Genomic DNA, 12,897 nt, shown 5'->3' on the forward strand with positions numbered 1-12,897 from the left:
TTTTCATTTTTTGTTAGCGCAATGTAACATTGATTATTTTATTCGTTGGTATTTCTTCACTGTTACATAAAATATTTCAATTATTTCACTATTTTCGGTTTTTCATGATAAATTCTATCAAATTTTGTAAATTCAGGTACGTGACGTGATCTCTAAACTAGAATACGATCAATTCACCGACGAGCTTGAGACCCTGCAGAAGGGGCAGTGCCCGTGGCGAAGAAGTGCCAATTCGTAATCGTCTGCATGGAAAAACTAGAAGAAAAAGAAATAATAATAATTTGCATACGTCTCTGGAATAATAAAAATGTAATGATAAAATTCTCACCCTCAGACATGATTTGCAGAACGTAACCTGTAAATCAGTGAGTAAATTCCTGTAGTATCGAGTCTTGAATGGTTCAGGCCACTTGACAATCAAAACACTGGACGGTTCCATGCTCCTGAGAACCCCTCGTCCCACCTTCACCACAGAATCATTGGTTTTATCATCGAATTTAATCAGCCTCGCAGTGAATAAATCAGCCTCATTACTATTAATCGTCAATTGATTCTCAACGACTGTAGAATTATCAGCAGAGGGCACAGGTTCCTCAATCAATCTTTCAGCCTCTTCATCGGTGATAGCATTATCGAGCTCGAATTCAACAAGAGGTAGAGTCTCAAACATAACGAACGAGTGCTGAAATCTGAGGCCACATTGTATACATCTATTGCTAGAAGTGTTGTTCGCTGGTAACAGTGAGTTGAAAGTTGAACACCTGTAGCAGAGTGGAAGTAGCTCCTCAGGATCTCTGTACTGATAAGCCCTGGCCCCCAGAGTGGCCACTTCAATTTGCGCCTGAAGATGCTCCGGAACTTTCATTCCCCTCAATCTCTCCAATAGTTGCATCGCTAATTTATTAGCCCCCAAGATCCTCGCTTGCTTCACTAGCGCATAAGTTATCGTCAATTTAGAAATTCCATCCACCCGCATTCCCTGAATCTTCATTAATAGAAATCGAGAAATATTGAAAAGAGCCTCAGGCATCAACGAGGTGAAAGGCTCTTCCATGTACTTGAACACTTCATAATACGCGTAATACACATCGGCTTTGTCCGCATACTCAGTAAAAACAATTTTTATCTCCTCAGTATTTTTATTCAAATCTAAACTCAACTGAGAGAGAAGCCAGTAAAAATAAGAGGCATCCCTGAATCGTCTCTCGCACACTGCATTATTAGCCAACGTTGTCAGTACGATGATGGACTCTTCAGGTTGTCCAGCAGTTTGAAATGCCCTCTGGGCCTCTGAGAATCGACCAGTCTCCGCCAGCCACCTCGCGTAGGGCCCATAAACTCTGGACTTCAGTTTAGGATTTCTCTCGGCAAGTTCGAAGGCCTCTGGCCAGGCCTGAGCATCAACGAGGACATCAGCGACGTCAGGATCATCCCCAAGACGACTAAAAATCTCAGCTGCTCCATGGGTTGCCCCCAGCTGTTTCAGCTTCTTGGCAATTATGGAGAGACTGTCACGTTCAGCTTTATCCAATTGTCTTCCCACTTTGATGAGCATATCAATCCAGCCGTACTCAGCAATGATGTTGATGGCTCTCTGAACATCCCCAGCTGCCAGGAACATCTCTGCAGCTGCTCGAGGCTCTCCCAGACTCTTAGCCCACTCCGCACGCTTCCGAAGAAGAACCGTTCGATCCTGAGTGTTACCAGCGGCTATAAATTCTTGAGCTATATCGAACATCCTCAGGTCTGAGTACATGTCAAGAGCATATTGCTGTAATCCAGCTTTTTGATACAGTCTCGCAGCCTCTCGAAGTCTACCCATGGCAGCTGCAGCTGTTGCCATGCAGGCTTCCTTTCCCCATTCCCCAGACTTCAACTTCTCCTCAATGTCAGACACAATTTCAATGTAACGGAGTTTCTTCAATCTTGCGAATGCAGCCTGAGCTATCTTCAACTCCAATTTATCGAGAGCTGCGATTCCCAGGGCCAACCAATCACTCTCTGCCACCCCAAGGCAGGCGATTGCATAAGCCTCATCAAACATCCCAATCTCAAGATATTGGTACATCGTCGAGGACAGAGGAACCTCCACCCTGATGATGTTCGTGCCATTTATGCAGTGGACTATCGATCCATTGTGGCCCACAACAAATCCACAGAATTTCTGTTTATACTCTGGAAAATTGGCGACTTTTGTCGCCAGGTAATCTCTACCTGAGAAACACATCATGTCCTCGAAGGCGCGGTTGAAAGCAACACTCGTGACGTCGTAGAACTCCTGAAGTTTCTCTTCTGTGTAGAGATCGAATACTGATAGTGTATTATTCTCACTGACAACAGCTAATTTTTCTTTGAGTGAACTCACGTCCAAACATCGAATTGGGCCTTCAACCTTCGCCAGGTGCGCAGGGAAGGGGTTGTCCAGGTAAATCTTCATGACTTGACCGCTCTTCAGGCCTGTGATTAAGCATTCCTTGCCTGCAGGCCCCCCAACCACTTTGATATACGTTATGGGACTGTCCAGGATCCACTCTCTCTCGACGACTCCAGTGAATGATACACTCTGCAGTCGTTTCTCAAGACACAGAACCAGATGATTGGACGTCACTACGAGGAGATTGCAGTCTAGCGTCTGAGGGAGTTTCTCCTGAATTCTATAATGCATACTGTCATTTGTACCAGATGGCTCATAAATGATCACTCGTTCCGGCAACTGAACTGCCAATTTGTCTCGATAAACTGCAATCCTCTGTATCAAATCCTTGCACTTGATGCGAACCTTTTGATTCGTGGTCAAATGCTGAATTATAACATCAGTCATATTCTCACGGTAGGCGTAACGATCCCCATAGAGGCCGTGGACAATGCTCCAGGTCATCTGGAGATACGTAATTTTACCATCTTGACTTCCAACAGCGACATGACTCGAAGCTGGATGAACTGCACAACTCCACACCCAAGAGGAGAAACTGTCACCCACTGTCGACAGCTGAATCCCCTCGTGGGTCATCAGGAGACATTTTCTATTGCTTCCAACTACCAGGAGATACTGTCCCTCGGGGAAGTGCACGATTTTCAGGGGAATGAAATTAACAATCCGCTCTCGACCGATTTGTTTGCCAAAGAGGCTGTGGAAGGATATGGTTCCACCCCACTCTGCAATACAGAGGACATCCATATTGGAGTCGTCCTTCAGAGGACCCCATGACAGGCTCCATATCGATGTTGCACCTGATCTCTCGACTCTTGTCTGCTCCTCACCATTTTTATTGCGTATGGATACGTAACCAGCTGCCAAACCAATTGCCAGGTACTGTCCGTCCCTCGTCCAGGCGCAGCAATTCACTCGACCCCCAGACTTGTGCTTCTGCACCGCCTTCTGCTCGGATGACCAAAAAGCGATGTCGGATATCGAGCAGCTGACCAGCTGATGGGATACTGGATTGAACTGCATGCACTGGACTGCATCGTTGTGGGAATATTTCAAGATTCCTTCGAGTTTCGATGTCCACACGATTACACTCTTGTCCGCACCACCCGAGGCGAATTTCTTTCCATCTCTTGCGTAGCATACGCAGTAAACAGTATCTTTATGACCTTTCAATGTTTGAATCAGCACGCCTTTTTCTGTTTCATACACGAGTACTTGCTGACCAGCAGTGACAATAAGTTGACTTCCATCAGGATTGAAGCACAAGTCGTAAATGCATCGCTCTGTCTTGTCCTGGACTTCCTCGACCCAAGCCAACTGTGCCCTCATCCTTCAGGACAGCAAATTCCCAGAACTTGCTGTTTTTACTCTTGAATTAGGAGCATTAGGAATTGTCAAATTGATCTGTTGTGCCGTTACCAGGGTAACCCACGGGATTTTTAGTAAATTCTAGTTTCACGCCGTCGACATTGCAACCCTCAACATAACCAAACATTTAATCGTGAACCGTGATTTTAGTCAAGGTCGTGAGTACGACGTCGCTTGGGAGGCGAGTGCAGCTCGCGCTTGTCAAATAACTTATTTCTAGAATTCCTTTATTGTTGAAACCATCGTGTTTAATTTAAGTCTCGTACCGAAAACGTCTGTGATTCGTAAATTCCACGATATTATCAATAAACGTGTCTTGTATGCCTCGAGGAGTCATACTGACTGATTTAGCAGTGTCGATAACATGATTAAATTATTTTCGTTGAAACAAGCGAAAAAAGATGGCGAATCACCGAAGGCAGGTACTCAGAAGAAGGCATCGGCGGCACAGCTGAGGATTACAAAAGGTTAGACCGAGCATTATTCTGTGAAGATGAGAACTATTGATCCAGCATTCGTTCAAATCCATAATTTATCACCACAGATATCAACGAGCTGAATCTTCCCAAAACATGCAACACAGAGTTCCCCGATCCCGATGACTTGTTAAATTTTAAATTAGTTATTTGTCCCGATGAGGTAATGACTGTTATCAGCGTCATCGTCGAGGTTTATCGGATGATTGAGTGCATCATTGGTTTTTTTTACGTTTCAGGGTTTTTACAGGGGGGGAAAATTCACATTTAGCTTTAAGGTTGGACCGAATTATCCCCATGAACCGCCAAAAGTCAAGTGTGAAACTCAAGTGTATCATCCAAATATTGATCTTGAGGGAAATGTGTGTCTCAACATTCTGAGGGAAGACTGGAAGCCTGTACTCACGATTAATTCTATTGTATATGGATTGCAGTATCTTTTCTTGGTGAGTTTATGATTTTTTCATTGAATTCTCAAGTGGTGGTTATGGATTGTGAAAAAGAATTTCCATAGATATCAGTAGCAAACTGGTCCAATATTTACCACTCTTCGACCTCGAAAAGTATGTCAGAAAAAAATATTAAAATAGTGGTTTTCTAAAGTTTCTTTAACTCCAAAAAAAGTCCTAAATACTTCCGCCTGAAATCAATATTTTACGATATGACTCATTATTCCAAAAAAAAGTTTAAGAATATCAGAGAGAGGGAAGCGTCAATTTTTTTAAATTTTCAATGAATTCAGGAAACTGAGCCCGAAATAAAAAGTCTTATCTCGCTTTGCGATCGCTCTGCTTAACAACTCGTTGAGTTTGTTTTCATTGATTTTATTGTGATGACTGCAGGAACCCAATCCCGAAGATCCACTCAACAAAGAAGCTGCGGAGGTATTACAGAACAACAGGAGAGCCTTCGAACAGAACGTAACAAAAGCGATGAGAGGGGGCTACGTCGGTTCGTTCTACTTCGAACGGTGTCTCAAGTGATACATTTTTTTCTACGTCAATGATTCTCAATGCAATCTCTCACGAATCGTCATCTAGAGAAGAATTGAGCTCCCCGACGCAGTAACAAAAAAAAAAGTAAATTGGCACTATTGTCGACCTCCGTTATTATTTTTGTTTTCATTTTATTCTCTTGGTTTTACCGAAATATCTGCCACAGCTTTTACACATTTGGCTAACTTAAATCATGTAAAATAGCCACGGGATATGACTCCCTCCATTACTCTCCGAAAATATATAGAGCAGTACGAATCATTTGGATATTTCATATCGATTTTTTTATTGACAAACTTCCGCACATGCAAAGCGCCAACTTTTGTCGCTGCTCGGGCAGTTTAAGTGTACAATTGCATAATATATCTTCTCAAGGCGCCTCCTAACGTGATTTAATTTCAATTCGAACACGACGATGTGGAGATTAATTGTAAAAAAAAATGATGAATTGCTGGGTAATTAAATTGCGTAAAAGAATTTTAGATACTTGAGAAGTTGAAGATGGAAAAAAAATGTGAATGAAAAAATGTGTGGTAGTCGTGAGGAAAATATTACGCCGGATTTTATTTATTAAATATCGAGGGAACATAACGCTCCCGTTGGTCGATTGATGCTATAAATATTTTTAACTACTTCCTTTTTCTTGTCAGCTTTCACCATTTCATTTTTTTCTGAACTGATATTAAACTTAGATAAAATGAAAAAATTATCACTGAAATTGTAGTCCCGTTTGGTTGTCAACGTTTTTTTTACTTTGCAATAATTAAAAAATGTTTATGGCTTAACGCAATAGTTCATTGGGGGGGAGTATTGGCTCTCTGGGGGACTGGGTGAGTGCTTCAGAGAGCGATAAATCTTGTTGTAAAGACTCTTCAATACTTTCCGCACTCGATAATTTTCTGGTTTTTTTTTTTAAATAAGAGATGTAAATTAAAAATTAATAAAATTGTTGCGACTCGAAAAATTCTCACGCAGCTATGTAAAGATATATTCAATTATAAAAATAAATGAAACAATAATTCTGCGACAATCGCCCCCTTTCCATTTATAATATTTCAAATTTCTTACAAGGCACTTCTCACTCAATTATCTTCGATTTGTATTTTTTTTTTTGGCTTTGACTGGGCTTTTTATTACTCCTGTTGCACTTGGTTTCCACAATTCAATTGTACCAGGTCAGGCGATCGCAGAAAATATAAACAAATCTTAGTACGAATTGAGATTAAAAATCAATTCTTCATATTAAAAGTAGCTTTTTGATATATTTAAAACCAACGATTTAACAGTTTTTTCTTAACAAATACCACATCAACTCAATTTCCTCTGAAGATCCTTCAGCTTGCAAAAACAAAAACGAAAAATGAAGGTCAACTAAAATTTTCGGTATGATTAACGTAACTTTTCGCTTCTAGCGGATACTGTGTCTGGTTAAACTGCAACCATGAATGAGAATTATTTAAAAACTATTCGAAAAATGAAAAGAAGGAGATTCACTAAACGGAGTACTAGTGGAAATAAATTAGTATCCAAAGCATTTATGTAAAATCAATACATACCACGACCAGTGGTTTCTGTATTTTGACAAAAGCATTATCGTTAACTCCGTCGGTTCCACAATGTACAAAATCCACCGGCTCAGACTCATTTTATTGCCTCACTGTTCGACCCATCAAATCATTCTTATTCGTAATTTGTTAAATTTTTTTTGACATAGGCTTCATCACGATTGTGATTATGCAAAGAGTGCATTTAATGTACAAGATCTTTCACTTTACACAAAAATAGTAAATAGGATGCGTAATGTCTTCGAAGTGGTCATGTTTACAATCGTGCGCTATAAGTGTTTTGCTTCCATTCATTTCTCTGTTAAATCCTCGTTTTGAAAATTCTTTATTCGTACTTTGCCCATCGATCAGATGTACTCGAATGTTTCATGATTAATTTTATTCCTTCTTTACTTACTTATACGTGTTCTAGAAATATAACTGTTAAGAAAAACTTATTTTTATCGACCTAAGGGCGTACCACCGAAATTAAATGAAGTCGGCACAGTCTGGGAGTGGAAGGCATATCCTGCAACATAAAATCAAAATGATAAGAAAAAGAATCCCTGAAAAAATATCCTCGAAAAAAATATCCCGGAAAAAATATCCCCGGAAAAAATATCTCCGATAAATAGATATTTCCGGGATATTCTTTCCGGGGATATTTTTTCCGCCACCCGGAAGAAATCGATCTCATTCAACTCACCACCACTCTGTTCGATTCTTTTACTCTCTAGGGCAGCTTTGCGTTGATCCGCAAGTACAATCACCTCGTGGAGGGCTTTCCTCTGATCTGACGTCAGATGGCTGGTTAATGCTGTGTACCACTGTCTATCTGTTCTCTCAATATCTGCAGGAAATTAATTGACCATTAACGATTTTTTTAAAAATAATAATCCCTGTCCAATCATAAAATTCAATATAAAATCGTTTTACGTCATAAAATTAAAAATATAAATAAAAACCACTTACCTTGCATAACTTCGTTGAAAACGACGTACTCATCCTGATTATTGCCATCAAAATCTAAAGGTGTGATGTAGCACTCTAGGGTAGTCTCCTCGTTTGCCTCAAAATCCGAGTCATCGTTATCCTCATCATCTGACTTGTGCTCACCATGTCCATCCTGTATCGACGCATTGACATTGAATTCATGTGCACCAGCTGCCCTCGTCACTTTGCCTTGCAGCTTTTCCAGATAGTCCTGACTAGCGTCGTCAATCTCATCCTCGTCTGACGACAGAACCTCCTCCTCGAAGTCACTCTCCTCCTCGTCCTCCGGCTCCTCCTCGTTCTCGGCGACTTTAGCAGCATAGGCTCGCTTAAGACCATCAAAAAGTAAAATCAAAGATGGAATAATTTGTTGAGCGCATTCATTGACAGCTGGAGGTCTGGCTGGACCCATGCTGATGAGAGTGCATAATCCAAGGACACAGAGTTTGCGATCGTGAAGGCCCAGAAAGCAATCCGTGTCGTGAATCCACTGCTTGATGAAGTGAGAGGCAATCGGTTCGGTAGATTGACCGAGACTCCCCTGGAGTCCATCCATAGCCTCCAGACACAACGTCGGATTGTAGTACAGAGCTGCTATGACAACCTGAAGACACATAGTTCTCAATTCGGATGTCTTAACTTCTCTGGTCAAACGTACGAGGACAAGTCGCACAATGGACGGTATACACTGATCTATCTGTCCCTTGCACTGCAGAATAATAACTTCCAGAAGTTTGGCTGCATGACACTCTGGATCCTCCCCAGCATCTTCAGTCAATATAGTTTTGCACATATTGAACATGGCTAAAATATGATTTTCATTGGAGAGAAACGCTGGAGTGTCGACTGTGATGTAGTTATGAAGTGCTGGCATCATGTCAGTGAAGTAATCAAAGCCATCCTTCTGCTGGAACAGCTGGTACATCAGCTCCAAAACCTTCCACATGTCCTCAGATATAGATTTACCAGTGAGATCGTAAACGAGAGAAAGTGCCTCTTCATAAAACTCAATAACACTCTGTCCAAAAATATGAGCGACAACTTGGAGAACTGTCGGCTGCAGCTGTGCCATTATCTGAGGCTGATCCTCCATAACCGCGAGTAGCGTTGCAATTGTGTTGAGAAGACCCATCGCAGTGATAGCTTTCTCATCGCTCCCCTCGTCTGTCTCCAGTACCTGACTAAATGTTGTCGCCAAGTGCTGACATATCTCAACAGCTAGCGGCATCAATTGCTCAGTATAGGTGCACACTATCTTCTGCATTACATTCGTTAACTCATCGTTCTCCGTTTCTCTTATTATATTGAGCAACTCAAGGGTTATCTGCCTTATCAGTGGTTCAATGTATTTCTTGGCTTTATCTTGAGCTGTTAAAAGTGTCAGCACGCACATTGCTGCCTCGGCTTTAACCGGAATTTCTTGCTCATGGAGGAGTGCATTTGTGGCCAATCGAATGGCCTCGACGAGAATGGCTTCTTGTTTGAATTTTATATCTGAGAAATTCTGGAGGACCCAGCAAGCACGTGCCCTCATGTGCCCATGGGGATTGACGAACTCTGGAAAAACGTACTGCACCAGCATTTTGTCCATCTGGTCCTTATACAGCTTCTTCTCGAGAAGAATATCAGCTAAAGTACCGACCATATGCAGAGCACCATCTTTTTGTCTGGGATCGGCATTTGGACTCGTCAGCACTTCCATACAAAACTGCATTGTTTTCTGAAGCATGTCCTTACGTTTCTTGCAAGCTGCCTGCAGCAGAGTCTGGGCTGCTGTTACTGGTGACACAAAGTCCTCGAATATATCAAACTTTACACGAATGTATTCGTAAGGGTCACTGTTCCACATCTCCTCATCAGACGCTGAATAACAGAGAATTGGAAAGAGAACATCTCTGATAATCTCAAACATGTGTGGCTTCAGAAATTTCCAGGAGAACGCGTGACTCACACCCTGCTTTATATAATTTAAGGACTGTTGAATAACCCTCGGGGATACATAGATCTTTCGCCTGTACTGATCAAGTATTTTGAGAAGTACTTCGAGTATACCACCACTGAATGTTCGTAAGTACCATTCAGCAAATTCTTTGTACTCTTTGGTTACAACGCCTGGACTGCCATATCTCTCGAACATACGATAGAGAATGTGGAGGGCCCATTTTTTGCACTTCCACCAGGGTAATTCGGCGCGTTCATCCTCGTCGAGATCGGGACCATTCGTGAGTGATCGAGGCACTGGCCTGTCAGCCACTTGTCTAACAACGTCCATCCATTGGGAGAATACCTCCTTCGAAATTAAATCCAGGGGAAGAGAATACTGTGTCAGGGCGAAAAATATTTTGAGTATTTGCTTCTGAAGGAGGACCGATTGCTCAGACGGATCTGGTAGGAGACGTAAGATCAGCTGATAGATCATGGGGAACAGTAAATTCATCGCTTCGTTTAAAGGACCTCGTTCCTCTGCTTTCTTGTGCCTAAAACGCATTTTTTTTTCGTTAGGAACGTAATGTCGAGGGAAAATTCGGATTGCGAATCAGTTGCAAGAAAATAGATTACTCGAAATTTTTAACAAGTTGATAGAGCGCCAGAAGAACTCCAGGCCAACATGAAGCGTCTGGATTCTGCAGATAAATCGTTATTTTATCGACGATTTGAGTCCAACGCCCTGGAAAATCATGTTTAACGATGTTGCTGATGCAAACAGCCAATTGAACACGTACGAGCTCCGGTGCATGTACAACAGCATCAACAATGGCATCACGTATCATGGCACGATCCTGTTCATGAATGCTGAATAGAGCTGGTCCATTCTGGAGTTCACGGTCAGCCCAGCTTGTTGTTATTAAATTCTTCAAGTATATAACGCCTGCAATATTCAACACTCCATGTGACATAAATCAATAACTAAGTGATAATGTGAGATAAGTCGAAGTCTATATTTCTCTTCATCGTGGATTTATCCCCGCAGCTATAAATGCAAGACGAAAGTCTTAAGGAACTGTTTTCCACTGATTAAAATTCGGACAAAAAAACCTTTTCAGATTTTCTCTTAAAATCAATAATCGTCAGACTGAAGCTATATTTGTAAAAACAAAATTCGACTGCTCTCACTTAACCACTGGGCAACTAAAATCTTTTCTCCTGGAATTTTCATGATATTTGGGGGATATTTTACGTACCAGCTTGCCTGACAGGCATGTCAACTTCGTTCGACATTACAACTTGCAGTAAACTCGGTGCAAACCCGATTATTTTGTGAATCTGAAATCAACCAGTCATTGAATTGATGAAATAAAAAAATATATATAATCTCCTCTGCCTTCGATTGATCGTCTCATTCCCCATTTGTCTGACAATAATTGCTCCCTGAATCTTTGACTCGTCGAGCCCGAAAATTGGAGTCGGAGGAAACATGGAAATCTTGGTTATATATAATTCAAGAATGGAATACATATGATTGGCATTCCAATTGGCAGCTTGGGGTTATCCCTCGCATACCAAAGTGACTAATTTTCTGATTGAGTACATTAATGCCCCAAAAAGGCGTCTTGAAATCTCTCTCGTTTCCCACCCTCATAAAAAATCCGACAAATTCCTGTAAACTAGTTTCAAAACCGGATAATTTATCCCTAGTACTGAATAATTCGAGGAGTATGCATATGTAATGATAAAAGCTTGGCCTGAAAAATTCATTCGCATAGTTAGTGAGTATTATTGGAGAGATCCAGGGGCATGCAGATAAATGAGGGATTTATGCCTGAAAAAGAGCACCAGGAATATGTGCCACTGGCATTATCGATGGAATAACGCCAAATAAGCAAGGGTCCATGGACAAATGATTCGTGGAGCACGTTTTCATCATCGAGGGACGACTCACCTGATTAAGCTGCTCCTCAGCTTGTTTTTGCTGTGCCGGGTCAATACTTGCCCTCAACAGTTCCGTCAATTTACGTGGATCCATGATCACAGTGGCTAATTACAATTACAAAAAATATCTGTAGCCTGCACGCTGGATTTTCTCAATTAAACTTTAAACACGCGTGAGAAGAATTTTTCTTCTTTTGACTCTAACAAAATGTGTGTGTGCAAATCGCCACCCGGCGCATTCTCCTCATTGCTCCCTCTCCATCACGTGACACATGAACAATATGGCTGTTACAATTACTCAAAAAAATAACGATGAATTTACCCAATTTATGGGTGATATACCCACCAAAACAGTGGGATTCTAAAGACCAAAGTTTACGCAACAACTCTGCAAATTTTTTGACATCTCATTCACCGAAAAAAAAATGGTCGAGGTGAAAAACAGAAGTGAATCACATAACCCGCGAAATTGTCGTTGCACGAGTGGAGTTTAGTTTATCCAGGTGGCGATTTCGTTGATTTCCGGTTTTATATATTTTCCAGGTACTCGGTGGAAGTTGTGGAACTAGAGATCCACCACGAAGAGGATAGGATAAAGTAAAGGCTCAATCAGAGAGGATTGACTAAAGGAAAGGCTCAGTTCTGGGGGTTTGAGTGACCCCAGCGGCATCGTAGTGTTGCACCCCAAGAGAGGGAGGGCGCCACACGTAATGCTGGGGTGTCCATCAAGTTGAGGGGGTGAATTTTATTTTCTGCGGTATGAATGCTCTTTGTTTTTATTTGTTTAATTGAAATTTAGTCGACTGTAGAACGAGCGGAAGGGGGAAGCCACATCTTGTGGAATTTCAAATGAAAAAGATTATTCAATATATTGAAGATATACCACTAATGAAATGATATTTTCATAATGAGCGAATTGCCTAATTGGCAACGCGCTTGACTGGCACGCGGATCCCTTGGGTTCGATACCAGCAACATTCATTTTTTTTTTTCAAAATAATTCCAATTTTATCTTTTTTTAATTGGCTAATCAATGGAAATATTGTTTAAAAACTGAATTTTTAAAAATCGAGAAGATATCCAGTGAAATTGAAAAATTAACAATTTTTTAAAACGATACTTTTGCAAAATATATACTACTAATGAAATTATATTATGATAATAGTTCGTTATCCTAGTGGTAACGTGCTCGGCTAGCACGCCGACGGCCCGGGTTCGAT

The 12,897-nt window shown here is 41.2% G+C and overlaps 3 protein-coding genes across 3 annotated transcripts; 1 reads left to right on the top strand and 2 right to left on the bottom strand.

The window, feature by feature from the left end:
• Window positions 1–57: 57 nt before the first annotated feature.
• Window positions 58–3,814, bottom strand: Oseg1 (intraflagellar transport protein Oseg1). Its single transcript, XM_011315695.1, has 2 exons — window positions 329–3,814; window positions 58–255 (listed from the first exon to the last, which is right to left on the bottom strand). The coding sequence occupies exons 1-2, from the start codon at window positions 3,758–3,760 to the stop codon at window positions 169–171; spliced, it is 3,519 nt and encodes a 1,172-aa protein (XP_011313997.1). The 5' UTR covers window positions 3,761–3,814; the 3' UTR covers window positions 58–168.
• Window positions 3,815–3,961: 147 nt separating this feature from the next.
• Window positions 3,962–5,531, top strand: UbcE2M (NEDD8-conjugating enzyme UbcE2M). The gene is made up of 4 exons (XM_011315696.1): window positions 3,962–4,266; window positions 4,344–4,438; window positions 4,515–4,721; window positions 5,118–5,531. The coding sequence occupies exons 1-4, from the start codon at window positions 4,164–4,166 to the stop codon at window positions 5,256–5,258; spliced, it is 546 nt and encodes a 181-aa protein (XP_011313998.1). The 5' UTR covers window positions 3,962–4,163; the 3' UTR covers window positions 5,259–5,531.
• Window positions 5,532–6,372: 841 nt separating this feature from the next.
• msk (importin-7 msk) lies at window positions 6,373–12,213 on the bottom strand. Its single transcript, XM_011315697.1, has 6 exons — window positions 11,688–12,213; window positions 10,990–11,071; window positions 10,367–10,676; window positions 7,787–10,284; window positions 7,521–7,664; window positions 6,373–7,343 (listed from the first exon to the last, which is right to left on the bottom strand). The coding sequence occupies exons 1-6, from the start codon at window positions 11,769–11,771 to the stop codon at window positions 7,276–7,278; spliced, it is 3,186 nt and encodes a 1,061-aa protein (XP_011313999.1). The 5' UTR covers window positions 11,772–12,213; the 3' UTR covers window positions 6,373–7,275.
• Between the last annotated feature and the right edge of the window lie 684 nt (window positions 12,214–12,897).

Source organism: Fopius arisanus, unplaced genomic scaffold, assembly GCF_000806365.1.
Source record: "Fopius arisanus strain USDA-PBARC FA_bdor unplaced genomic scaffold, ASM80636v1 scaffold00005, whole genome shotgun sequence".
Lineage (NCBI taxonomy): Eukaryota > Metazoa > Arthropoda > Insecta > Hymenoptera > Braconidae > Fopius > Fopius arisanus.